Here is a 24,658-nt window from a genome sequence, read left to right on the forward strand (position 1 = left end):
GCACAGACTTCCTTGGCGAGATGCACCCATAATGCTCTCTGCTTGTCCCCTGCGCCCGGTTCAGAGACGCTGCCGGACTTGTATAACATTTTCCTTTTATTTACATGTTAAAGAACCAGAAGTTTTTAACATACGGCAAAGAGGAAACGAAAGCCCCAGAAGGTGGACCAGGGCAAGGAGAGGGGAAGGAGGGAGGGAGGGGGGTGTGTGTGACTCAAAGGAACAATAGAAAAAATATACAGTCCAAACAATAATAAAAATAAAAAGAACATACACACTTCCTCTGGCCTTCCCTCTCCCCATCCATTTGCACAGGCGTCCACTGGCCCATCTCCAGCCCCCCACCCCCACCCCCCCAGGCAACACGGAGGGAGAAAGGAGGGGATTGAAAATAAATAAAAGGAGGAGGAGGAGGAGGGAGAGAGCGAGAGAGGGCAAGTCAAGTCCGTGAGCCTGGTGTCTCCGCCGCTTAGGGCTCCCAGAGTCCAACCATGGGGGGCACACAGAGAATAATCGCCCTCTTTGCCTCTTGGAAAGAAGGGGGGGGAGGAAAGCCACAAACCAAAACTTGTTCAACGTCTTATAAAAACCACAATTTTTTGTTTTTGTTTTTTTTTTCCTTTTTTGAGAACCAAACTAAACAGTAAAACACAGCCCCTTCCCCTCCCTCCCCAACACTAGCGCAAACTGTACAGTGCAGGAGGGCTCCCCTCCACAACAGTCCTCCCCCCAAAGCAAGGCAGCGGGCCATCAGTGGGGAGCCCAGGGTCCAAACGGGGGGCCCCCCCTCCCTCTGCAGCTGTCACCCGTCCATCTCTGCTCTGCTTCCACATTGGGTCCCGCAGGTGAAGGAGGGAGACGCTCACGCCCAAACATGCTGCCCATTTGCCGGCCAGGCACCGGCTCTCTGGCCATCTGTTCGTCCGTCCATCCACCCATCTACAGGCCTAGCTGGAGTCTGAGTCGCTTGTGTCCGAGGAGGAGGAAGAGGAGGAGGAGGAGCTGGAGCTGCTGGAGTCCGAGCTGGAGCTGCTGGCGCTCAGGCGGGAGACCGGCACCGGGTGGGCCGACTCGGGCTTCTCACTCGCTGCAGGAAGAAAAGGGGAAGGAAAGGGGGGGGGGGGTTGTCAGCAGAAGGAAGGACAGGGCCCCGATCCCAACAGAAACAATCACAATGACAAGTTGGAAGGGGTCCAGAGAGAGGCCAGGAATCCTTTTGAGTGGCTGTGGGCACAAGTGGATGTTTAGCTTTAAGAAGATGCTTTAACAAGACTGAAGTTGACAATAATGATCTTATTTCAATTTATTAGCTATCTATCTATATAATTTTTATACTTCATAACTATGTTATGTTCCATGATGTTGTTCCATGATGTTGACTGCCAGATTATCAGCCATGTTTTATTCTAATTTAACTTATTTGCATAGACGTATTATGTTGTTGAAATGGCTTTGAATGTATGTCAGTTTTTATGCTTTCTGTCTGTAAGCCGCTCTGAGTCCCTCCAGGGAGAGACAGCGGGTTAGAAATTATTATTATTATTATTATTATTATTATTATTGACACAGAGTATGACACAGCAAACGAGATCTATATGCTGGATTTCGTATCACAGAATCACAAGTCAAACACTTCCCAAGCGTTTAGAACTGTATTTTCGGATGATACGCACAGATCCTAGTCGGGTGGCCTTTTGCAGTTGACAGATTGTAATTTTGTCAATGTTTATTGTTTTCAAATGCCGGCTGAGATTTTTTTGGCACGGCACCCAGTGTGCCAATCACCACCGGGACCACCTGCACTGGTTTCTGCCAGAGCCTTTGCAGTTCGATTTTGAGGTCTTTATTATTATTATTATTATTATTATTAATATTAATTATAATTATCTTGGAGAGGAGAGAGCTGGGAGAAGGGGACCTGAGGGCCAGATGTACATATCAGAAAGGATGCCATGAGGAAGAGGGAGCGGGCATCCTTTCTGCTGCTACAGAGGCTGAGACACAATGCATTCAAATGGCAAGAGAAGAGATTCCACTTCACCACTAGGAAGAACTTCCCAATGGGAAGAGAATGGAAGTTGCCTGAGCCCCAGTCTCCCTCCCTTTCCTGGAGGCTGTTAAGCAGAGGCTGGGGGCCCATCTGTCAGGAGGGCCTGTATTGTGCCCTCCTACCTGGCAGAAGGGGCGGGGTGGGGCAGGGCTGGGTGGCTATGAGACCAGGGCAGGGTTCCGGAGCCACTCACCCTTCTTGGGGGGCTTCTTGGCAGAGTTGAGCTGCCCGCTGACGTCCTGGAGGCGCTTCTCCAGCTCCCGCTTCTTCTCCAAGGCCAGCTCCTCCTTCGTCTTGCCCACCGGCTTCTTCAGGGCTGCAGGAGAGGAAGGGAGGGTCAGGGCTTCGCTCAACTGCCTTAGAGGCCCCTTCCTTCTTTCCATCCCCAAGAAAGACACACGGCTTGCCCAGCCTGGCTAAAAAGGGGCACAAACATCCCAACCCACCTTTCTCAATGTTTTACCCCTGGAAGGACCCCGGCTGAAAAACCATTGTACCCAGGATCACAATGTGTGTGTGTTTTAAAAATTATGATCCCCTAGCAACTCCCTATATTGGGAAAAATGTATTATAATACATATATAGCAGAGTAAAACATAACTATCATGTCTCCCAGAGATCCCTACGTCTCCCCTCTGCTCCTCTACCCCATTCTACTCCAGGGAGAGAAAACGCCCTGCTGTTCTAATTTCAAAAGTAAGACTTGTCATTCTATAACAGGCATGGATGAACTTCGGCCCTCCAGGTGTTTTGGACTTCAACTCCCACAATTCTTAACAGCCAAATACCTGGGAGTCAATGTCCAGAACACCCATGTCTGTTATAGAATGTCATTGAAAGGTTATAGCCCAACAGTTCTCAACATCTAAGGTCCCCAGATGTTTTTGGCTTTCAACTTCCAGAAATCCTAACAGCTGGTAAACTGGCTGAGATTTCTGGGAATTGTAGGCCAAAAACATCTGGGGACGCCAGGTTGAGAACCACTGTCATAGACTAATGAGATATATAAACCATCAGATACTGAGAGAAATGTTTGTCGTTTAGTCTTTGAACTTATTTCTAGGTGTGTCTGTGTGTCCCTGAGCAGCCCAGGCAATGCAGGGCTGGGAGGCAAATGGGACTATTAAGGGCCTGGCAACCCTTGGCCTCTCCCTAAAAGCCTGGCCATGAGGGGACTGGGGAACAGGCTTCCCTTAGGCAGCCCATGCTGGAGGTGAAGGAGCATCGACACTTGTATAGACAGACCAACTGGGGACAGAGGCAGCCATGTGGGCCTGTTTCCTAGACCTATGTAATTCATGTAGCTCTGCTTTCTGCCCACAAGAAGACATCATGTCCTTCTCCCCCTCCTCTCTCAAAAGTCTTTTAGTGCTGCATGTTTTGTCTCCATAAGCTCACGGGTGGAGGAGCATACCTATAGCTCTGCTGCTCTGCCCTGGCTGCCCCATATCCTTACCACCCCTCCTTCTGGGGCCCTGCCCTCTGTCCCTGCCCATGGCTGCCTGCCTGCCTTCCTTCCTTCCCAGGGCTGGCTCACCCTCGCTGCTGTAGGGTTTGCGGGGCTTCTTGCGCAGACAGGAGAGGACGTAGCGCTCCAGCTCGCGCAGGGTGGAGGGCTTGAGGGTCTCGAAGTCGATCTCAATCTCCTCGGGGTTGGAGTCGCGTAGGGAGGGCTCCCGGGACTGGATGATGTGCACCACGCGGCCCAGCTTCTCTCCGGGCAGCTTGTTGATGTCCAGGCTCAGCTGGCGCTTCTCGTCGTAGCTCATGGGCCGGCTCTCCTCTTCCTCCTCCGAGTCATAGAGGGGCATCATTGGGGGTGGTGGAGGGTGTGGGGCGGGCACCGGGGGGCCCTTGGAGCCACCTGCTTTCTTTGTGCTCCTGGGCAAGAAGAGGGGGAAGGGCAGGGTTGAGCAAAGGGCGGGTAAGGGAGCCATGCCAACCAGACAGGACGCAAAAGGGTCCTATCACCAGAGTCGCTCCGGCGGGGAAAGACTCCTCTTGCAGCCATGACCCCCCTTTCTCCTCCCCCCAGCAAAACCACCCAACCCCAGACCCTTCCCTCCCTTGCGCACTCACTTGCTGCTGCTGCCACCGCTTCCTCCTCCTCCTCCTCCACCAGAGGCCTTCTTGGACTTCTTGGGCGGCAGGGCCCTGGGCTCCTCCTCCCCAGCTTTGCCTTTGCGCTGCTTCTCCAAGGAGGAGGAGGAGGACTTCTTCTTCTTCTTCCGGTCCCTCTTGTCCCGCCTCTTCTTGGGCTTCGAGACGGGCCCCTGGGAAAGCGCTGCCAGCTGCTCATGCACCGCCCGCAGCTGCAAGCACAAGGCCATAGGGTTGGAAGGGACCACCAAAGGCCACCCAGACGAGCCCCAGCGAGACACCGTCCCAACCCCCCCCCCCCCCCCCCCAGACTCAAACAATAATAAACTTAATAATAAACTTTATTCCTGTCCCACCACCATCTCCCAAAAGGGACACAGGGCATCTTACAAGACACTCGTAATGTAACAATATCCACAGTGCAATGAATAAGTACATTGATACCAAAGTAAAAACGTAATATGCATCATCAATACATAAAACAATACCACAATAAAATCAATCAGTCCTAAAATAAACATCGATAAAACACCACAATAGTCATGGACATAAAATGAATAGTAAGCAACCAGTCATATAAAGTGCTTTCAGTGAAAAAAACCACTGAGTCTACAAATTACCTATAGATGTAACCTAGAATCACTCTGGCCTTTTTAGCTACCATATCACACTCTTGACTCATCCACAGTTTGGGGTCACCTAAAACCCCTAGATCCCTTTCACATGAACCGCTTTCAAGCCAGATCCCTCCCACCATATCTCTCTGCATTTTTTTTTTGCCTAAGAGTCATATTGTACATTTCTCCCTGTTGAGATTCATTTTGTCATAGGAGGGGCTCCTCCCAACCCCTTCCCCACGGCCAGCCTCCCTCCCTCCCACCAAACCTTCTACAGGGGACCCCCTTTAAAAAATAGGCCAAGCACCCCCTCCTCACCTGCTCCTGGAGCTCTGCCAGGCGGTTGGCCCGCTCCTCCTCAGAGTCCGAACTCTCGTCGCTGTCGGAAGAGCTCTCGCTGCTGCTTTCGTCATCATCGTCATCATCCTCTTCTTCTTCTTCGTCTTCACCGTCCTCATCTTCATCATCGCTGGAGGAGTCGTCCGAGGAGGACTTCATCAAGAGCCCTGGCTGCGGGAGGGACCCCGAGGGAGGGCTGCGGTTGACGGGCTCATCGGGCATCTTGGCATAGCTGAACTCAAAGACGTCCTGTAGGAGAGAAGGAGGGACCTCAGCCACTGCTGTTGTGGGGCCACAAAGGAAGGAAGGAAGGTAGGAGGGAGGGAGCTGGTTCCACCCTACCAATGTCTGCTCCCCATTCCTCCTCTGCCCACCTGCAGCTTGCGAGCCATGGCCACCACGTCGTGGTCCGGAGGGTTGTATTTGTAGCAGTTGGAGAACATCAGCCTGACATCAGACGCAAACTCCTGCGCATCACGGTAATCCCGGTTCTCCATCTTGCGCTGAGGGGGGAAAAGACCGGGGGCTCAGAACCCGAGCTCTCAAACATGCAAGAAGACGCACGCTCTCTGCCTCAACCAGTCTGGTCATGTTAATATTGCCCAGAAGGAAACTGATCAGCCGGGCCGTATTTGAGAGTTGGGTGACCAAAAAAATCAAAGAATCCCTCCGAGGGAGCCAGTGTCGCCTGGAGATCAACAGGGGAGCCGTGTTTAATTACTTGGAAGGATGTCCCATTGAGGAGGCACGGGAAAGGCTGGTTTCCCCGTTCCAGAGGATGGGGCCAACTGAAGCCATGAAGTCTAACTCGAGGAAAAAAAGATTCCATCTCAACACCAAGAACAACTTCTGACGGTCACAGATGCTCAACAAGGGAATACGAAAACCCAACCCAAGTCTCCAAGCCTGGCCCACATGCAGTCTGCCTGAGCCCCAAACGTGAAGGGATGCAACTGCCTTTGAAGGAATGCTCTCGTGAGGAAGATGGAAGACGCTTGTTTTCTGCGGCTCCAGAGCTGACTAGGAGGGCATGAACCAAGGGATTCAACTGGCAAGGGAAGAAAAATCTACACAAACAGCTCTGCCTCAGAGGGTGGGAGGCTCTCCCTCTTTAGAGACCGATAAGCAGAGGCTGGATGACCATCTATTGAGAGGCCCTGATTGTGTGTTCCCACTAGGCAGAAATGGGATGGACTGGATGGCCCTTGGAGTACCTTTCCATTTGAAGCATTTATGGTACAGCCAATGGAATTAGTTCTGAAAAAGCCTTTGGCTACGGCAATTCCACAAACCAATGAAATCACAACGGAGATGATTTCTGAAACAAGGAAGAAGCCTCTGGACTGGGCGGCCTGAGTCTAACAGACTCTCCTATTTCTGAGATCTCTAACCAGAGATTGGAGGAGCATTTCAGGAGTGCTGTCATTGTGTGAAACAATTCTTGTGAGTCCCATTGTTGTAATTGTTGTATTTAACTGTATCCTACTTTCCCCCCACAACTGGGAATTCAAAGCATCTCACCACTGATGACAATATGAATTCTAACATACAAAAATGAACATTAAAATAAAATTAACTATATAGAGCAATGTTTCACTAACTATGCTCTTTCAGGTGCTTTGCTCCCAGAAATCCCCACCAGCATACCAGTTGTTAGGAATTGTGGGAAAGTCCAACACATCTGGAGAAGTAGTTTGAGAAACTCTGATATAGAGTATTGAAACAAATGGTAACTAAGTTAAAAAGAATACAATCCCATTAAAAAGTTAACAATTCATTTCAAACAATACAGTGCCCCCTAGTGCTCACTTGAAAAACTTTGGCAGAGGGCTGCTTGGGAGGGGGTCCAATGTTACTTCTTTTTATGTCTTTTAAAAATCCAGTAAATAATGCTTTCCTCAGCAAGCCTGGCAGCCACACAGCCCACTTACTCACCAACCAGGATCACTAGACTCCTAGGGATGCAACCCAGAAACATATGTGGCAGCGAGAATGGCCAATACCATTCTGGAATGTATCAATAAAAATATACTATCTAGATCAAGCATGGGCAAACTTCGGCCCTCCAGGTGTTTTGGACTTCAACTCCCACAATTCCTAACAGCCTGCCAGTCATTAGGAATTGTGGGTATTGGGAGTCCAGAACACCTGGAGGAAGAGCCGAAGTTGGTACATACCTGAACTAGATCAAAGGAAGACACTCTCTTCTGTGTCCAGTTCTGGACAACAAAATTCAAGATATGGATATGGACTCCAATTGGAACTTGTTCAGAGAAGGGCCATCAAAAGAGTCAAAGGTCTGGAAACCCTGAATCTCTCTGAGGAGTGGCTTGAAGAGGTGGGTCTCTTTAGCTTGGAAAAGAGAGAAGCGGGCATGAGAGCACACACTGGAGGATAAGCTTATTTTTTTGCTGCTGTAGAGCCTGGGAAGCAATGGATTCAGAGGAGGGCGACTAAAATGATCAAGGGTCTGGAGAACAAGCCCGATGAGGAGCAGCTTAAAGAACTGGGCATGTTTAGCCTGCAGAAGAGAAGACTAAGAGGAGATATGATAGCCATGTACAAATATGTGAGGGGAAGTCATAGGGAGGAGGGAGCAAGCTTGTTTTCTGCTGCTCTGGAGACTAGGACGCGGAACAATGGCTTCAAACTACAGGAAAGGAGATTCCACCTGAACATCAGGAAGAACTTCCTCACTGTGAGAGAGAGCTGTTCAGCACTGGAACTCTCTGCCCTGGACTGTGGTGGAGGCTCCTTCTTTGGAGGCTTTTAAGCAGAGGCTGGATGGCCATCTGTCGGGGGTGCTCTGAATGAGATTTTTCTGCTTCTTGGCAGGGGGTTGGACTGGATGGCCCATGAGGCCTCTTCCAACTCTACTATTCTATGATTCTATAAATGACAGGAAATGACATTCCACCTCAACATTGGGAAGAACTTCCCAATCATAAGAACTGTTTGAGAATGGAAGGTGCTGCTGCTGTTGCCTGGGAGTTCACTGGCACCTTTTTCTAAACTGAGGCTGGATGGCCGTCCATTGGAGGTGCTTTAATTGTGTGTACCTGCCTGATAGAAAGGGTGGGACCGGAGGGCCTTTGGGGTCACTTCCAACTCCTCCCCAAGATACTATCTAGAAGAGGAATCCCCTCACTTCCAGGTGCACAAACCACCAGCCAAGCTTAAACTCGACACAAACACAAAATATGCAATAGGCACAAGCCGCTCCTTCCAGCGAAGCTTCGCAAGGCCACGTGGGTCCTGCCTGCCTACCTTGATGGTGCTGAGGTCCATGGGGTACTTGATGATCTCGTGGTAGTCGTGGAGGCCCAAGGCAGAGGCGTCCACGGGCTTGTAGAAGGGCCAGGCGTAGGCAGCGTGCTTCTTGGAGACCAGCTCCTTGAGGATGCCGTTGCAGTACTTGAGCTGCTCCGAGAGCTTGCCCCGTTTGGAGGTCTGATGCTGCTGAGAGTCTGGCAAGTCCTTGCGGGGGGGCTTGATGGGACGCCCGCTCTCTCGCCGCGCAGGGATCTTGGCCGCCTTGCCCCCCTCCGCCAGCGGGGAAGGGGCCCCCACACCCAGCGGGGAGGACTCCCCTCCAATGCCAACACCTCCTCCTCCGCTGCTGCTGCCGCCGCCTCCTCCGCCACTGGTGGCGATGATGGCTGTTGGGGTCGGGGTGGTGGTGTCCGCTTTCCGCTTCACGCCTTTCTTCTGCAGGAGGAACAGCAAAAGGCTCAACAGACGCCCACTGGGCAGGAAGGGGCCCCTTTTTATGAAGGGCACCCGTCTCCTGTTTCAGAACTGGAAAGTTTTTTTCCTTTTATAATGATCCAGGCAGTGTTAAGACTATGACACCGGCAGGTCAGGCTTTAATGCTCACTGAACCACAGAGACATACTGGATGACTCAGAGTATGTCACACTCCCTTAGAGGAAAGGAGGAACAAACCCTCGCTGATGAAATCTTACCAAGAAAAACCCACAATCGGTTCACTTTAAGGCAGGCATGAGCAAACTTCGGCCTTCCCTCCAAGTGTTTTCGGACTCCAATTACAGTAGAGTCTCACTTATCCAACATTCACTTATCCAACGTTCTGGATTATCCAACGCATTTTTGTAGTCAATGTTTTTAATACATCATGATATTCTGGTGCTAAATTCATAAATACAGTAATTACTACGTAGCATTACTGCCTATTGAACTACTTTTTCTGTCAAATTTGTTGTTAGACATGATGTTTTGGTGCTTAATTTGTAAAATCATAACCTAATTTGATGTTTAATAGGCTTCTCCTTAATCTCTCCTTATTATCCAATATATCTGCTTATCCAACGTTCTGCCGGCCTGTTTATGTTGGATAAGCGAGACTCTACTGTACCAACTACCATAGGCTGTTAGGAATTGTGGGAGTTGAAATCCAAAACACCTGGAGTTTATCAATGCATGCTTTATTTATTTCCTTACTCCATTTCTACCCCGCTCTTCTCACCCCAAAGGGGACTGAGGGCAGCTTACAATTTGGCCACTTCAGTGCCACATTTCAAATATACAGTGCACAAATATATTAAAATACAAAACAAAGCACATTTAACATAAAATACAAGACAAAAATCATACAAAACATAATAACGCCCAGAAATAAGATACAAATATTAAGCATTAAAAACCAATTACAATGATTGTGGAGATCTATCAATTAAATAGGATATTTCGCTAAGCTGTCTTCAGTGATAAACATGAACCAGAGAAAATTAAGATAAGTCTCCACAAAATAAATACAAAATAAAATCTGAAAATGAAACAAAAACAGAAGTCCCCACTAAAACCAATGAGGAAGAGAGTCAAAAATTGAGCTTCTCCATTAAGTCAAAATGGCTTGAAAACACAGAACAAAGTGTAATAGAATGGGGTTGGATTGGATGCCCTTTGTGGTCTCTTCCACTAACTATGATTCCATGACTACTACTTGCCTTCCAAAGAGGAGATGCCCAGGCCCAAAGGCCAGCAGTGCTGCTGCAACTGATGCCTCTCTTGTAGTTCTGGCCCTTCAGGAAACCCTATGCTTTGTAGTCCCCCCCTCCCCTAGACCTCTCCATAAAGAGGCCTACGCTCCCGACTCTAGGATTCCAAAGCCACTTACCTTGGCCAGGGGCTGCGTAGGGGTCGGGACGGAGAGCAGGGGCTGGGAAGAAGCAGCGGCTGTGTGGAGAGGCTTCAGCGTGGAGATGACTGATGGGTGGGGGATGTTGATGACCGTGGTGGGGATGTCTGTGGCACTGGCGACAGGGGTGGCCGGGAGGAGCTGCGTTTGGGACACCGAGGAGACGGCCGGGACTTGCTGGGCATTGGCGGCTGCCAGGAGCGCTAGGGATATAGAGGCAGCCCTGCTCAGTGGGGGAAGCCCATGCCACCCATCTCTTTGCTCCCCCTGATCCCCGCTTTGGGCCCCAGCCCTCCGGCCATTACCTGCCGCCCGGGAGGCCCCCTTCTTGTGGCTGTTCTTGGCCACAGTGACCACCACCTCCTGCTCCTCCTGCGGCATCTGAGCCACCTTCTGCAGGAAGATCTTCTCCAAGGTTTGGGCCATCAGCACAATGTCATCTGTGGGCTGCAAGAAAGGGAGAGGGCATCAGAGGAGGGCCTATGGGGCAACAGGAGAGCAGAGAGAAGGCCAAGCAGGAACCACCACACCATAATGCTCTAAGGAAGATGCCAGTGCCACATGGTGGTTGAGCACCAGATAAGGATTCAGGGAGACAAATGAACATAGAAATACAATAAATTACTAAATTTCATAGCTACAGACTTGACATATAGTGGTAATAGAATGCAAATATAAACTCATGATTGAAAATTGACTGCTGAAAGAAATGGGTTTAGGTGGGCTTTAAATTCATTTAACTGTCAGATCTCTTCTGGCAGGTCGTTCCCGTCATCATCAATTCATTTCCACAAGTACCACATTTTTCAAAATCCAATGATCACAGCGACAGAAAGTGAGGTAAAATTATGTAAACGTATGTGTATATGTGTGTGAGCGTGTGCACACGCTCACACATGTAGCCTGGAGTTACACTGAAAAAATATACCTGTTTATACTTGCATACAAATTCAGCTCAAGAACAAATTTATAGAACTTATCTTGTTTGTAACTTGGGGGCAGTCTGTAACAACTAAGTAGCATGAAAAAAGATTCAATCTAACTAGTAGGAAGACTTTCTTGATTCTAACCACTAACACAGAATTGATGGATGTCTTTCACCAGAGGTATAGCTTTGTGGGCAGGAGGTGGACTACATGGCCCTGGGGTCTCCTTCCAATACCTTGATTCCATCATGCATTATTCGGCACCATTCTTCTCTGCCACTCCAGCCTTACTCCCACTCTCCCCTAGGGAAGCCTCCTCCTCGCCCCGGTTTGTTTCTTCTGCCACATGGGCTTGTATCTTCAGGAAGTAGGGCTCAACCCCCCCCCCCCACACACACACACACACACACACCAACTGCCTCTGCCAAGGCAAGGGGCTTCTCACCTTGTTGTAGATGTAACAATTGGTGAACATGGTGTTGAAGTCCTGCATGCACTCAGCTGAGCTCCAATAGTAGTTGTTCTCCAGGCGCCGCTTGATGGTGCCCATGTCCATCGGCTGCTTGATGATCTTGTGGTAGTCCTGGGGGAGAAGGGAAGGGGGCCATGAGTTGGATGGACAGCCGGCTGCCCCCAAGGCCACCTTCCTCAATAGAGACATAGCCAGGATCACAAGCCAGTCCAACACCTGGAGCCCTATTAAGCCAAGACCACAATATTGGGGGGTAGTTATGTAGGGAAGTATGCTGTGCCCCAAGCCTTCTCTGCATCCCACAATCAATTATCCCAGAGGAAGTGCTCAAGGAAGCTTCCCTTCTGCTTGCTTGGACCCACTGCTCCTTACTGGGGGGGCCTAGGCCCCAAAGGAGCTGCCCAGAGGACGACTGCACTGAAGAACCTTAGCTGCCCTACTGGGTACCCTCCAGGAGCAAGCAGACACTAACTGGACAGTGTATTCGTTCAAATGTTACCTCTGGGCTTTAACTCCTTAGGTGCCACAGGCGCTGGCCTTTAATTTGGGGGCCACTTGATGTCTTCTACAAAGTCATGGATGGGAATCTGCAAAACGCATTCAGGGGACAAGAGATTAGATTAAGGGGGCGGCGGCATGATAGCGCTCAAGCGGCTGCATTGTCTCATCCATACCTTTGTAGGGGGCATCGGGGAGGACAGGCACAACCCCTAGGCAGATCAAAGGCAGGAAAAGAATGCTTTTTTTTGGGGGGGGGGGGGGACACAGGTGAAGGGAAGCCAAAGCCAGCAGGGCTTGGAGGCAGGCCCAGGTCGACCACAACACTGTCTACTGCTCTCCAGGACACAGAGAGAGGAGCCAAGGATCCCCGAAAAGTAATAGAACAGGAGTGGAAGGCCTCTTCCACCAAAAGGAGTGCAGGAGCCTCCCCCATCCCTCAAAAAGTACCTCTATGTACAGCTCAGAAATGGTGCGTGTGTATGTGCGTATTCCACATGTACTCCCCAACCCCACCATCCCCCCAGAAAGGCAAGAGAGGTCAATTACCGGCAGGCCCAGCTTGACGGCATCCACAGGCTGGCGGAAGGGCCAAGCAAACTGATGCTTCCATAGGGCCTTCATGACCACCTTGTGAAGGTACTGCAACTGGTTGGTGACCCGGCCAGGCTTCTTGGGGTTGGCCACCTCCGGAGGGGTCGGGTTGGCCGGGCTCAGCGGGAGGGAGGGCGCCGAGGCGGCCATATTTGGGGGGCCCTCAAAGCCCTCGTAGAGAAGCGACGGCTTGCGGATCCGCTTCCCTGGAGGCGCAGACTCCACTGCCAGGCCCACCAAGCTGGCATTTCCCTCCCCCAGGGTCCTGCAAGACAAGGACAACAGACACTAGCTTAGGAGCCAGGCTTTCCCCCAGAAAACCAACTCACTTGGCTCCAATAGCTTCTGACACAGAGACAGTGGCGCCCACACAGCGAAAAAAACACAGCATCCACACAGTCCAGCAAGGGAAGGTATGAGCAGCAAGGAACTCCTGCAGCCCCCAGTGCCAACTCTCCTTGACCTGAGAACTTCTGCAACCTCCCAGTCACATCACGTTAACCGCAGGAAGTGTCTGGCCATTTCACAGGAAGCCTACGTAGAACCCCCCCACCCCCGGGCTGTCCACCTTGAGAACCTGGCTGTCCCGAAGGGGGGTTAGGCCCTTGGGAGAGAAGTAGAACAGAGAGAGAAAAGAGGGTGCCAAACCAACATGACAGTTTTGCCCTTAGGAAAAGGAAGGGCAGGCGGAGACCCAACCAGCACAGCAATGCACAAGGAAATTATAGTCCAGCCCAACCGCCCAGCAGCAAGACACCCTCAAATGGGGAAGGGGGACTTGCACAATTCAACATAGCAGCAGCCCTAAGGACACAAATGACACAGCAACCCTCAAGCACCACCCACCATAGAGGACAGGGCTCTTGGAATACGGCCACATCTTGCTTTGGTGTGGAGAGAGGTCACTTCACCTGCTCCAACGGACCCTTTAACCCACAGCAAGCCAGTCTCCAGACCCACATTCTATAAATAAAAACTGGAAATTCTTTGACTACACAAACCCTCAAGACCATGCAGGGATACCCCAGCCATGCTGCCTTCTGGGTGTTGCTGAAAATTTGCCCAGAGAACCAATGCTAAAAAACAACAGGGGGCTGCACCTCAGAGGTGAATAAAGGAAACCACAAAAAGCACACTCTATTGAAAGGATACCATACAGTTGCACTGGAAAGGGCTAGAAAATGCCCAGAGAGGCCCTACCTTCTGGGAGGTAGATGAAGGAAGCCACAAAATAGCCCACTCCCCGTCACAAATCCATTCCTCAGAAAGAGAGCAGATGGCAAGGCAAGGAAACCCCAAGCACATCCTCCTCCCGCAGCAGGCCTTTAACAAGAAGGCATTTCCAGGAAGCTCAAAAGACACCAGGAGGGACAGGGGCTTCTCCACTAGGACAAGAAGCACCAAACACAAAATGCCACTGCTGACTTTGCAGGGGATTGGCCCTCCGGAAATGCTCTGAGACACAAACACACACACTGCCACCAGTGGGAGGGAGCACAAGTGGAATAGAACCATGGAATCCTAGCGCTTGAAGAGGTCTTTAAGTTCTTTCCAGTCCACCCTCCTTTTGCCAGGCAGGAGACACAATCCAAGCCCTCATGACAGATGGCCATCCAGCCTCTGCTTAAAAGCCTCTCGAGAAGGAAACCCCACTGCACTCTGAGGCAGCAGCATATTCCTCTGTCAGGGTATTCTTCCTACAATTCAGGAACCCTAACTCTCTTCCTGTGATTTGAATTCACAACAGCAGAAAACAAGCTTGCCCTCATCTCAGTGTGACATCCTTCCAAATACAGGGCATCCCCAAAATCTCCATACATAGGGAAAATTTGTAAAAGCCGTTGTATACGTCTGATCGTAAAAGCCGTGACATGCATGGAAAGATCGGAAACACGGATCAGTCGAAGGGACACGGTCTATGTGCAATTAACTTCCCAAACAACAGGTGTGTGTTTTTGGAAAGAGGTGGCCAACACATATTGTTTTATAAATATTTTGAAAAATGAAAGTACATTTAGCTGCAATTTCCCACTCTCACTTTGTGTGGTGACTTTTGAGGCACCCTGTATCTAAACATGGCTCTCATGCCCCACCCCTACCACACCTAAACAGGTCTAGCTTCCTCAGTCAGAACCTGTAGTTGTCCATATTGCTCTGTCCAGAACTGGACACTGGAAGGGGGGCAATCATAACTCCCTTGGATTCAAAGCCTGGTGGTTCCAAGTGTTTTGAACTTCACCACCCAGAATCATTGGCCAAAGTAGCGGAGGGTTCTGGGAGCTGAAATCCAAAATAACCAGAGCCTGGGCATTGCTATGGATGCAGCCTGGAATGGCATTGGCCTTCTGAGCTGCCAAATCCCACTGCCGGGCTCCTAGGGCAGGCGTGCCCCTCCTGGGCAAGGACAGCTACCTAGCTCTGGCTTGTCAACAAAACATTGGCTATTGGCTACTACAGGCATTCCCCAAGTTACGAGCAAGAGAGGTTCTGCAGGTTAAGTTGAATTTGTTTGTATGTTTAATCTAATGTTTAAAATATTGTTAATGTTGCGTACCTGTGCTTTCGCTTACCTTGTTTTGTTTTTATATTGGTTGACATGCTATTATTGTCTATTTTATTTTATGTATGTTACTGTATTTATTTATGCTGTGAGCCCAAAGTCCCTCAGGGAGATAGGGTGGGGTACAAATAAAGATGATGATGATTATTATTATATTACTATTAAGTTGGAACAGCTACATTTTTTAGTATTTGGACAGCAAAGGGAAGGGTGAATAGCCCTATGGGGCTTGTTTTATTGCCTGCACCCCTGTTCAGATTTCCATTCCCTTTTTGTCCCTGTGAGAACTGGGTTTTGAAAAATGTGGCTTGCTGTGTAAAAGAGAGGAGGTGGCCCTCCTCTCGATCCCGCCCCCATCACAGGTGTAGCTGGGGGGGACGAGAGACAGGGCTTTCTCTCTCAGTGGTGGCCCCACAGCTGTGGAAGTCCCCAGGAGAAGCCTATTAAACATCAAATTAGGTTATGATTTTAAAAATTAAGCACCAAAACATCATGTCTTACAACAAATTTGACAGAAAAAGTAGTTCAATACACAGTATTGTTATGTTGTAATTGCTGTATTTACGAATTTAGCACCAAAATATCACGATATATTGAAAACATTGACTACAAAAATGCACTGGATAATCCAGAACCTTGGATAAGTGCGACTCTACTGTATTGTTTTACTGATATTGTTATTGTCTGAATCTGACACTGAATTATTGCCAGTTTGTAAGCCACCCTGAGTCCCCCTTTGGGGGTGAGAAGGGTGGGGTATAAGTACAGTAAATAAATAGGAAATAAATAAATAATAGCAAATAATATCCCTGTTTGTTTTATTGCCTGAATGCCTGTTCAGATTTCCCCTCCCTTTCTGTACCTGTGAAGACTGGATTTTGGAAAAATTGGCTTGTTGTGGAAACAGGAATTAGAGATAAAGCTTCCAGGAAGACTCCCCCCCCCCCCAATAATAACTCTTCCAGGAATGGATTTCCCTTCTTTCTGAGGCAGATTTCATGGAATCACAGAATCCTAGTGTTACAAGAGACACTGTGGGCCCTCCAGTCCAACCCCTTTATGCCAAGCAGGAAAATCACATTCAAAACACCCCCGACAGACGGCCATCAGCCTGTTTCAAAGCCTCCAAAGAAGGAGCCTCCACAACACTCCGGGGAAAAATGTTCCACTGCTGAACAGCTCTCTTGCTTCCAGTTAGGAAGTTTTTCCTCATGTTCAGGTGGAATCTCCCTTCCTGTAGTTTGAAGCCAGTAGTCTGACACGGTGGTTGCTGCAGTGGTATTAACTATTATTATGAAGTTGGAACAGGTGCATTTTTAGTGACTGGATAGCAAAGGGAAGGGTGAGTATCCCTGTAGGGCAGTGGTTCTCAACCTGTAGGTCCCCAGATGTTTTGGCCTTCAACTCCCAAGAAATCCTAACCTCTAGTAAACTGGTTAGGATTTCTGGGGGTTGTAGGCCAAAACACCTGGGGACCCACAGGTTGAGAACAACTGCTGTAGGGCTTGTTTCACTGCCTACATCCCTGTTCAGATTTCTCCTCCCTTTCTACCCCGGTGAGATTTGGATTTTGGAAAAAGTGGCTTGTTGTGGAAACAAGGATTGGAGATAAAGCTTTGACGGGGACCCCTTTCCTCCCGATAAGAACTCTCTTTTCCAGGAATGGATTTCCCTTCTTTCCGAGAGGCAGTTATCTAAGAGAGATGTTCATAAAAATCTTAAAACTTGGTTGTGGGACCCATGCATTTGAGCAGCAGACGCAACGTAAATAGTAAAAATGATTGACTGATAATGCACAGACCTGGATCATGACTTGAATTGCACTTTTAAATTGATGGTTAATTAAAGTTTTAATCTTAATTGTTTTAAATATTATGTTTCTTGGCATCTAATGGTTGCCAATTGTGAGGCCGCCCTGAGCGCCCCCCACCCAGGGATGAGAAGGAAGGGATATAATATAATATTATAATAATATAAAATATTGTATTTACATTACATTGATTACTAATATTATAATGTAATGCAATATAAGACTAATAATAACACAATATAATAATATATTATATATTAAACATATTACTAATAATATTAGAGTATAGTGGTATAGTAAAATATAGTTATATATAATGCTAATATTTATTTATTTACATTTATATCCTGCCCTTCTCACCCCGAAGGCGACTCAAGAGCGGCTTACAAATTTTATATACATAAATATATTATATTAGCATACCACAATATTAGCATTATACTATACCCCTATATTGCAATATTATTAGTAATATTACATGTAATATAATATATATTATTATATTCTATAATTACAGTAGAGTCTCACTTATCCAAGCCTCTGGATAATCCAAGCCATTTTTGTCATCAATGTTTTCAATATATCGTGATATTTTGGTGCTAAATTCGTAAATACAGTAATTACAACGTAACATTACTGCGTATTGAACTACCTTTTCTGTCAAATTTCTTGTATAACATGAAGCTTTGGTGCTTAATTTGTAAAATCATAACCTAATTTGATAATAGGCTTTTCCTTAATCTCTCCTTATTTTCCAACATATTCGCTTATCCAACATTCTGCCGGTCCATTTACGTTGGATAAGCGAGACTCTACTGTATATTGTAATATTAGTTATATTATATTATTATATTCTATAATTATTAATATTATATTGTATTACATTATAACATTATTGTCAATATTATATGTACATACAAAAATTATATTATATTGTGCTATGGAAATGATACAATATATTGTATGTACATATAACTTGTAAGCTGCTCCAAGTCTCCTTCGGGGTGAGAGGGTGGCGTAGAAGTGTAAATAAAATAATAATATAAATGTCTGATATGAATAAATAAATATCTAGTTATCTGGTTGTTGTTGATGTATTATTATGATGCTTTTACTTTTCCAGTTTTAATTGTGTTGTTCATTTGATATGTGTCTTTAATCCTGTTTACATCAAGAGTGGTCTCCCTGTATCTGCCCAGAGTCCCTTTGAGGAGAGGGTGGGTGGTGGGATATAAGAATAAAGTAATCATTATTATGATAAGAGTCAGGGGGTGTCTGCACTAGGGTATAAATGAGGAACGGGAACGCCAAAGGCAGGCAGGCAGGCAGGCAAGGCAGGCGGGCGGGCGTCTGGGGCGGTTGCTAGGCGACGGTGATGTCAAGCGCGCCCCGCAGCAGCCAGGGGAGGGGCCCGTGCCTGGCCTCGAGAGGGAGAGGGAGACACGCAATGTCAACACAGCACCACAATAACGGCACCAACAACCCCCTCCGCTCGGCCCCGGGTACGTACTTGCCGGCGCCGGGGTGGACGTTCTGCAGCATGCCTCTGGCCGGGGCTCCCTCCCGGTTGGCGGCGGCAGCGGCGGCCTCCGGCGCCTCGGGGAGCCCCCCCACTTTGCTCCGGGGGGCGCGGCCTCAGCGGGGCGGAAAACGAGGCCGGGGCGCGGGCGGCGGAGAGCGAGCGGACGGCCCGCTCTTCCTTCCTCCCTCCACCAACGGGGACAGGCAGAATCGGCGCTGATAAAATGGCGGCCTCTGAGGGAGGAGGGGGCGCCCCCTTCGGGAGGCCCCGGAGCCCCGCCTCCGTCCCGGCGCAGCCAATACCGGGCCCGCGGCCTTCCCGGGACCCCGCCGCGTCAGGGGGAGCCGGTCCCGAGGCGCGCCGATCCGGTCCGAGGCGCGGATGGCACTGGATGGGAACGGGGAGGAGGAGGAGGCGGCCGCTCGGCTGGGCCCTCTTTCTGACTGACTGACTGGGAGGAGGGAGGTCAACACCACCGCTACGGAAGCCGGGAGGAGGGCCCGCTGAGGCGCAACCGCGGCCCGCGATTGGGGGCCGCCCGGCGAGGATGGCTCCGGATTGAGTCCGCCCACCCGCGCGCGCGCTCCTCCTCCTCCGCCGCCTCCTCCTCCTTCCCTCCCTCGGGCGCGCGCACTCGCTCGCTCGCTCGCTCTCGCTGGCTCCCTCTCAGGCCGGAATCCTTCCTCCGCTCCAGCGAAATGGCGCCTCTCGGCCTGCCCTCGGCCGCCCTTATATAGCCGCTACTCGCGCTCCCATTGGCCGCGGCGGGCGCTGACATCACCGCTCCGCCCGGCCACGCCCCTTTGCCGGCTCGGCGCCGCCCACAGGCCCGACAACGGGCGGCGATTGGGCGCCGGCGCCGCCCGTCACGCGGCCCCCTCGCCCTCCTCCCGGCTCCGGCATTGGGCCGCCTTGCCATTCGTTGCCTCGCGATTGGCCGCCACGTCACGCGGGGGCGGGGCTCCAGCCGGGAGGCAGCCGTTGGTTGTTTTTGTGGCGCGGGGGGAGGGGAGGGGGGAGAGGGGGCGGGCGCCATTTTGTGGAGAGGGACAGCAGGGCGCGCACGAACAATGAGCGCTCCTCCGGCGCCCGCTTCCCGCCAAAAACGCTTCCCACCCGATGCGGGGCCCAGGGCGGCCTCAGGCGGGGAGACCCACACGGAGGGGCACGCCGCTACCCCACATACACACACACACGCAAGAGTAAACGGGAATGACACGCGTCACGCCTTCACAGCAGCAACACCAACACCCCTGGCAGGGAAACCCGGCCTGCAACGCAATCCCCCGGTTCAGAAGGACACTCGGACTGGGTTGCTGGGAGTTTTATGATCTGTATGGCCATGTCCCAGAAGCATTCTCTCCTGACGTTTCGCCCACATCTATGGCAGGCATCCTCAGAGGTTGTGAAGACTGGGAAACTAGGCAAATGGAGTTTATATACCTGTGGAAGGTCCTCTCTTGCCTCGTCTCCCATATACCTCACTTGAACAGACCTCAATAACCTCTGTGGATGCCTGCCATAGATGTGGGTGAAACGTCAGAAGAGAATGCTTCAGGAACATGACTCTACAGATCATAAAACGGACAGCAACCCAGTGATTCCGGACCATTTAAGCCTTGTGTACGAGAAGAGCCTGCCCAATAGATGTATTCAACACAAGCCAGAGCCACACAGAAGCCACCACTTCCTCCTCTCCTGCAGCACGTGGCCCCGCAAGGGGAAAGTGTGTGCAGAAGCATACTAGCACAAGGGCCACATCAAGCATATTCCTATGCCAGGCAGCGCACAGAGAACACAAGAAGCCCTGAGCCAAAGCCTGGCCCCACAGAAGCCCACGTGGCCGGCCCCACAGAAGCATGGCCACGGAACAACGCAGGGCTCCCTTCCGGGGGTGTCCTCATGACTCAGCAGTGCTTTCGCCCAAGATGAAACGGGAGAAAGGCAAGCATGGTGGGGAAAAGGGAACGGTCAGGAGGAAATGCTGGGGACAATGTAGCCCTGCCTTTTTTCACGCAAGGCCCAACACTCAGGACAGCTTGGCTTCACAGCTGTCTCCTTTGACCAACACAATGCCCTGCCTCCCTACACACTATTATTTGATACACAACAAGACGAGTACACAGCAAACAAGATCTCTATGCTGGCTGTTGTAAATGGATCGCACATCGGACACTTCCCAAGTGTCTAGGACTGTGTGATGTATTATTATTGTTGTTGTTGATATTATTATTATAAAACAAGACCCAAAGGGCAGCTAGAAAGGAGGACTCCTGCAGCACCTTTGGAGGGAGGCAGACCCACTGTGAGGAGAAAGAGGCATTTCCAGGCCTTCCCAACATCCTCATCCCCCCCCCCCCCAAACTGGAGTCCCACTGGGGCTCTGGGGCTGGCCAGCCAGCCAGCTTCTCTTCCCTCCCTCCCCTCCCCTTCAGAATGAGGCCAGGCCCCTTTCTGGGTGGCAGGAGGGCAGGGGCCGCACCCCAACTATTCTGGGGCTGGCCTATGAGACTTCCCCTGCCATGCTTGAGACAATGCTAGCTTCTTTTGGGAGGAGGAACAGGCCCAATGTGCAGGATACTGTGCTTCCTATTTAAAATTATAGAACTCTGTTCATGGCATGAGTCCTGCCACCTACTATTGTTGTTGTTTTAACTGTTTATTTTTATGATGTCTGAAAATTTAATGAATGTATTTGATTGTTGTTTATGTGATTTTAATATGTTGTAAGCCGCTTTGGGTCCTGTGAGGGAGAAAATAGGGGTATAAATAAAGGCTTATTATTGTTATTTCTATTTAAGACGTGGGTCCTGTGAGGGAGAAAATGGGGACATAAATAAAGACTTACTACTACTATTTAAGACAATTATAGCTTCTTTTGGGGTGTGGATGCAGGATCTATGTATTACAGGATCTTAGTTGGGAGGGACCCCAAGGGCCATCCAAACCAGGAGCTTGGGGTGTGTGTGTGCGTGCGGGTCTCTCTCCACATTAATGGCAGGGAGAACCTCCAGTGGTAGGCAAAGAATGCCCCTTACAAAAAAAATTATTCTTGGGTCTCCCCTCAAGAGAAAGCAAGGGAAAGAGACCCCCTTCCGTCTGGCCTTCTTTCCATGGGTACGGCTTCCCCTTGGAAACAGGCGACTGGATTGTTCTGGCTGCCTCTGGTGCTGCAGTGAGTCACATCCTTGCATCAGGGCTGGTTCTTATAATAATAATAAATAATATTTATCCCCCACCATGATCTCCCCGAAGGGACTCAGGGCGGCTCACAGAAGCACTCCAAGTGCCGCATATAAATAATAACACATAATTATATACACAGTGGCATAAGGAAGATTATTCTCTTTCTTTCTCACTTCCATAATCTCCCCAAAGGGACTCAGGGCGGCTCACAGAAGCACTCCCAAGTGCTGCATATAAACAAGACATAATTATATACACAGTGACATAAGGAAGATTCTTCTCTTTCTTTCTCACTTGAATGAAAGGAGAATGCTTTGAGGGGAAGCAGGTGGTGCAGCCGTGGTGCGGCCATTTTGAAGAACACACACACACAAAAAAAGGATAAGGCTGGCTCCCTGTCCCAGACAGCTGCCAAAATACACAAAAGGGGGATAAAGGGGACTGAGAGAGGAAGTGGGGAGGGAAGGCGGCTGGGAGCCTTTGTGCCTAGTTTCCTCCTCCTGTGTAATCATCCCAGGCCTGGCGCCTCCTCCTCCTCCTCCAGCAATGACACAGCAGTGGCCTCCATCTTGGAAAAAGGGGGGCAAAGGAAGGACAAAGGGGAAAGAGGGAGGGAGAAGCACACACTGAAACACAGCCCACCTCCAGGCATGGGCAAACTTCTGCCTTTGTTCCAGGTGTTTTGGACTGCAACTCCCACCATTCCTAACAGCCTCAGGCCCCTTCCTTTCCCCCCTCAGCCGCTTAAGCGGCTGAGGGGGGAAAGGAAGGGGCCTGAGGCTGTTAGGAATGGTGGGAGTTGCAGTCCAAAACACCTGGAAGGCCCATATCTGACCTATATGCACCCCCAATGAACAGCACTGGCCTCCATCTTGGACTGGAAAAGAGAGAATAGTCACACATAGTCAACAACTCCCCCAAGTAAACACACCCCAAAATGGCTCCATTCCATAGCCAAGGCAGGCTTGAAAGGCACCCACACAAACACACACACACACACAAGAATTCCCTTTGTGTCCTTAGAAATCAATGGGTTCTGCACCACAAAGCCACCAAACAACGCCCTCCCCACTTGGAAGGCGTCGCCATGTTTCCTTCCCCCCCCCCCGCACCCCCAAAACAACGCCAAATGCTCCCCCCCTTCACACCCACCCTTTGCCAAAAGTAAACAAACGCTGACCTTTACCCCCACAGTAATTCCTGGGCGGCATTTTGCCCTCGAAGAAGCCCTCCTCGGCGTTCGCAGCCCGGGGACGGCGGGGGGGGGCGCCTCGTTGCCCCCCTTCTTCGGAGACGCTCCTCCTCCCCCCTCGGAAAAAAAAAGGGGGCCCCTTGGTCAGGTGCCACGTGACAGCCAACTTCTCCCTTTACGTAACGCAGCTGGCCCTTTAAGCAGCCACCGCCCGTCCCGGCCCCTGATTGGGCCAAAGAGTGCGGAGGAGGCGGGAAGAAGGGCTTGACGGACGGGGCTCCGGGGAGGTCACGTGTCCGCGGAGGGCTCACCCCATTGGCCGCCCGGCCCCTCCATCTTGGCCTTCCAAGCGAGGCGTCGCGATGAAAAGAAAAAATGGGAGAGAGGAAAAGAATAATAAACGATTCAAAAATAAATAAAAAATATATATAAAAATCTTCTCGTTGTTTAAATCCAGGCAAAGCGCGCCTCCAGCTCGGCAAGGACCAAGGCGGGTAACCGAGGCAACGCCCGCGTCACTGCGCTCCCATTGGCTCCCGGCCGGCACGTGACCCTTCGACGTCACCCCGAGAGGAAAATGCCCGGATTGTGACTTTGTGAAGGGGGGCTCCTTCTTTCTTCGCCTCGGGAACCGAACGAAGGCAATCCACATCGGCGACGAAAAGCCCGCTGGAACGGAAAGCGAAAAAAGGCGGCAGGGGGGGGCATCCTCCTCCTCCTCCCCCGCCGAGGCGCCTCTTTGGGGCAAAGTCAGCATGGCTCCCGCGACGCCCGGAGAGACCCGGTGCGCATGCGCGCCCCTCCTCCCCTTTCCCCCTCCCGCCTCTTGGCGCCTTGTGCGCATGCGCCGCGGGAAGGACCACGCCAGAGGGAGAGGCGGCGGAGGCGCATGCGTCAATGTGCGGGGGAGGGAGTGGGGGAGGCGGCAGGCAGAGGAGGTGCGCATGCGCGGTATGCTTTGCTGCAGTGTCTCTTTGGCCACTGCTGTTGCTGCTGAACAAACACATGAGAGTGACTGCTCAAACTAGGCCACACATAGAATCCTAATACGATATAATACTGATAATAATACCATATAATAATTGTATATTGCATGTAATATTGCTAACAATATTGCAATATAGTCGTTTAGAACAGCATAGTAATATATAATACTAATATATGTACAGTAGAGTCTCTTATCCAAGCTAAATGGGCCGGCAGAACCTTGGACAAGTGAATATGTTGGATAATGAGGAGGGATTAAGGAAAAGCCTATACAGATCTTCTGTATATTCTCGTCACCTTGTCTTCAGCTTGATCTCTTCAGCTGGGATCCTGTCGTCTCCTGCTGCCTTGATGTTAGCAATGCTTCTTAAGGCCCATTCAACCTCACTCCTCAGGATGTCTGGTTCTAATTCACTCACCACACCGTCAAAGCTATCCTCTATATTATTATCCTTCCTAAACAGGTCTTCTGTATATTCTCGTCACCTTGTCTTCAGCTTGATCTCTTCAGCTGGGATCCTGTCGTCTCCTGCTGCCTTGATGTTAGCAATGCTTCTTATGGCCCATTCAACCTCACTCCTCAGGATGTCTGGTTCTAATTCACTCACCACACCGTCAAAGCTATCCTCTATATTATTATCCTTCCT

The 24,658-nt window shown here is 50.2% G+C and overlaps 1 protein-coding gene across 6 annotated transcripts; it reads right to left on the reverse strand.

Moving 5' to 3' along the window:
- Positions 1-78: 78 nt before the first annotated feature.
- brd2 (bromodomain containing 2) lies at positions 79-23,503 on the reverse strand. Of its 6 annotated transcripts, none has more exons than XM_062972703.1 (12): positions 23,019-23,503; positions 12,710-13,019; positions 11,636-11,833; positions 10,570-10,711; positions 10,244-10,467; positions 8,374-8,814; positions 5,481-5,609; positions 5,086-5,355; positions 4,130-4,362; positions 3,588-3,931; positions 2,244-2,366; positions 79-1,087 (listed from the first exon to the last, which is right to left on the reverse strand). In XM_062972703.1, exons 2-12 carry the CDS (start codon positions 12,902-12,904, stop codon positions 948-950), a joined length of 2,439 nt encoding a protein of 812 aa, XP_062828773.1. In that variant the 5' UTR covers positions 12,905-13,019; positions 23,019-23,503; the 3' UTR covers positions 79-947. The 6 variants fall into 6 exon arrangements, with proteins under 6 accessions (XP_062828773.1, XP_062828774.1, XP_062828771.1 ...); XM_062972704.1 differs by having other exon boundaries at positions 23,013-23,484; XM_062972701.1 differs by lacking the exon at positions 23,019-23,503 and adding an exon at positions 18,635-18,821.
- Positions 23,504-24,658: the final 1,155 nt, after the last annotated feature.

This window comes from Anolis carolinensis, chromosome 2 (assembly GCF_035594765.1).
Source record: "Anolis carolinensis isolate JA03-04 chromosome 2, rAnoCar3.1.pri, whole genome shotgun sequence".
NCBI classification, from domain to species: Eukaryota; Metazoa; Chordata; class Lepidosauria; order Squamata; family Dactyloidae; genus Anolis; species Anolis carolinensis.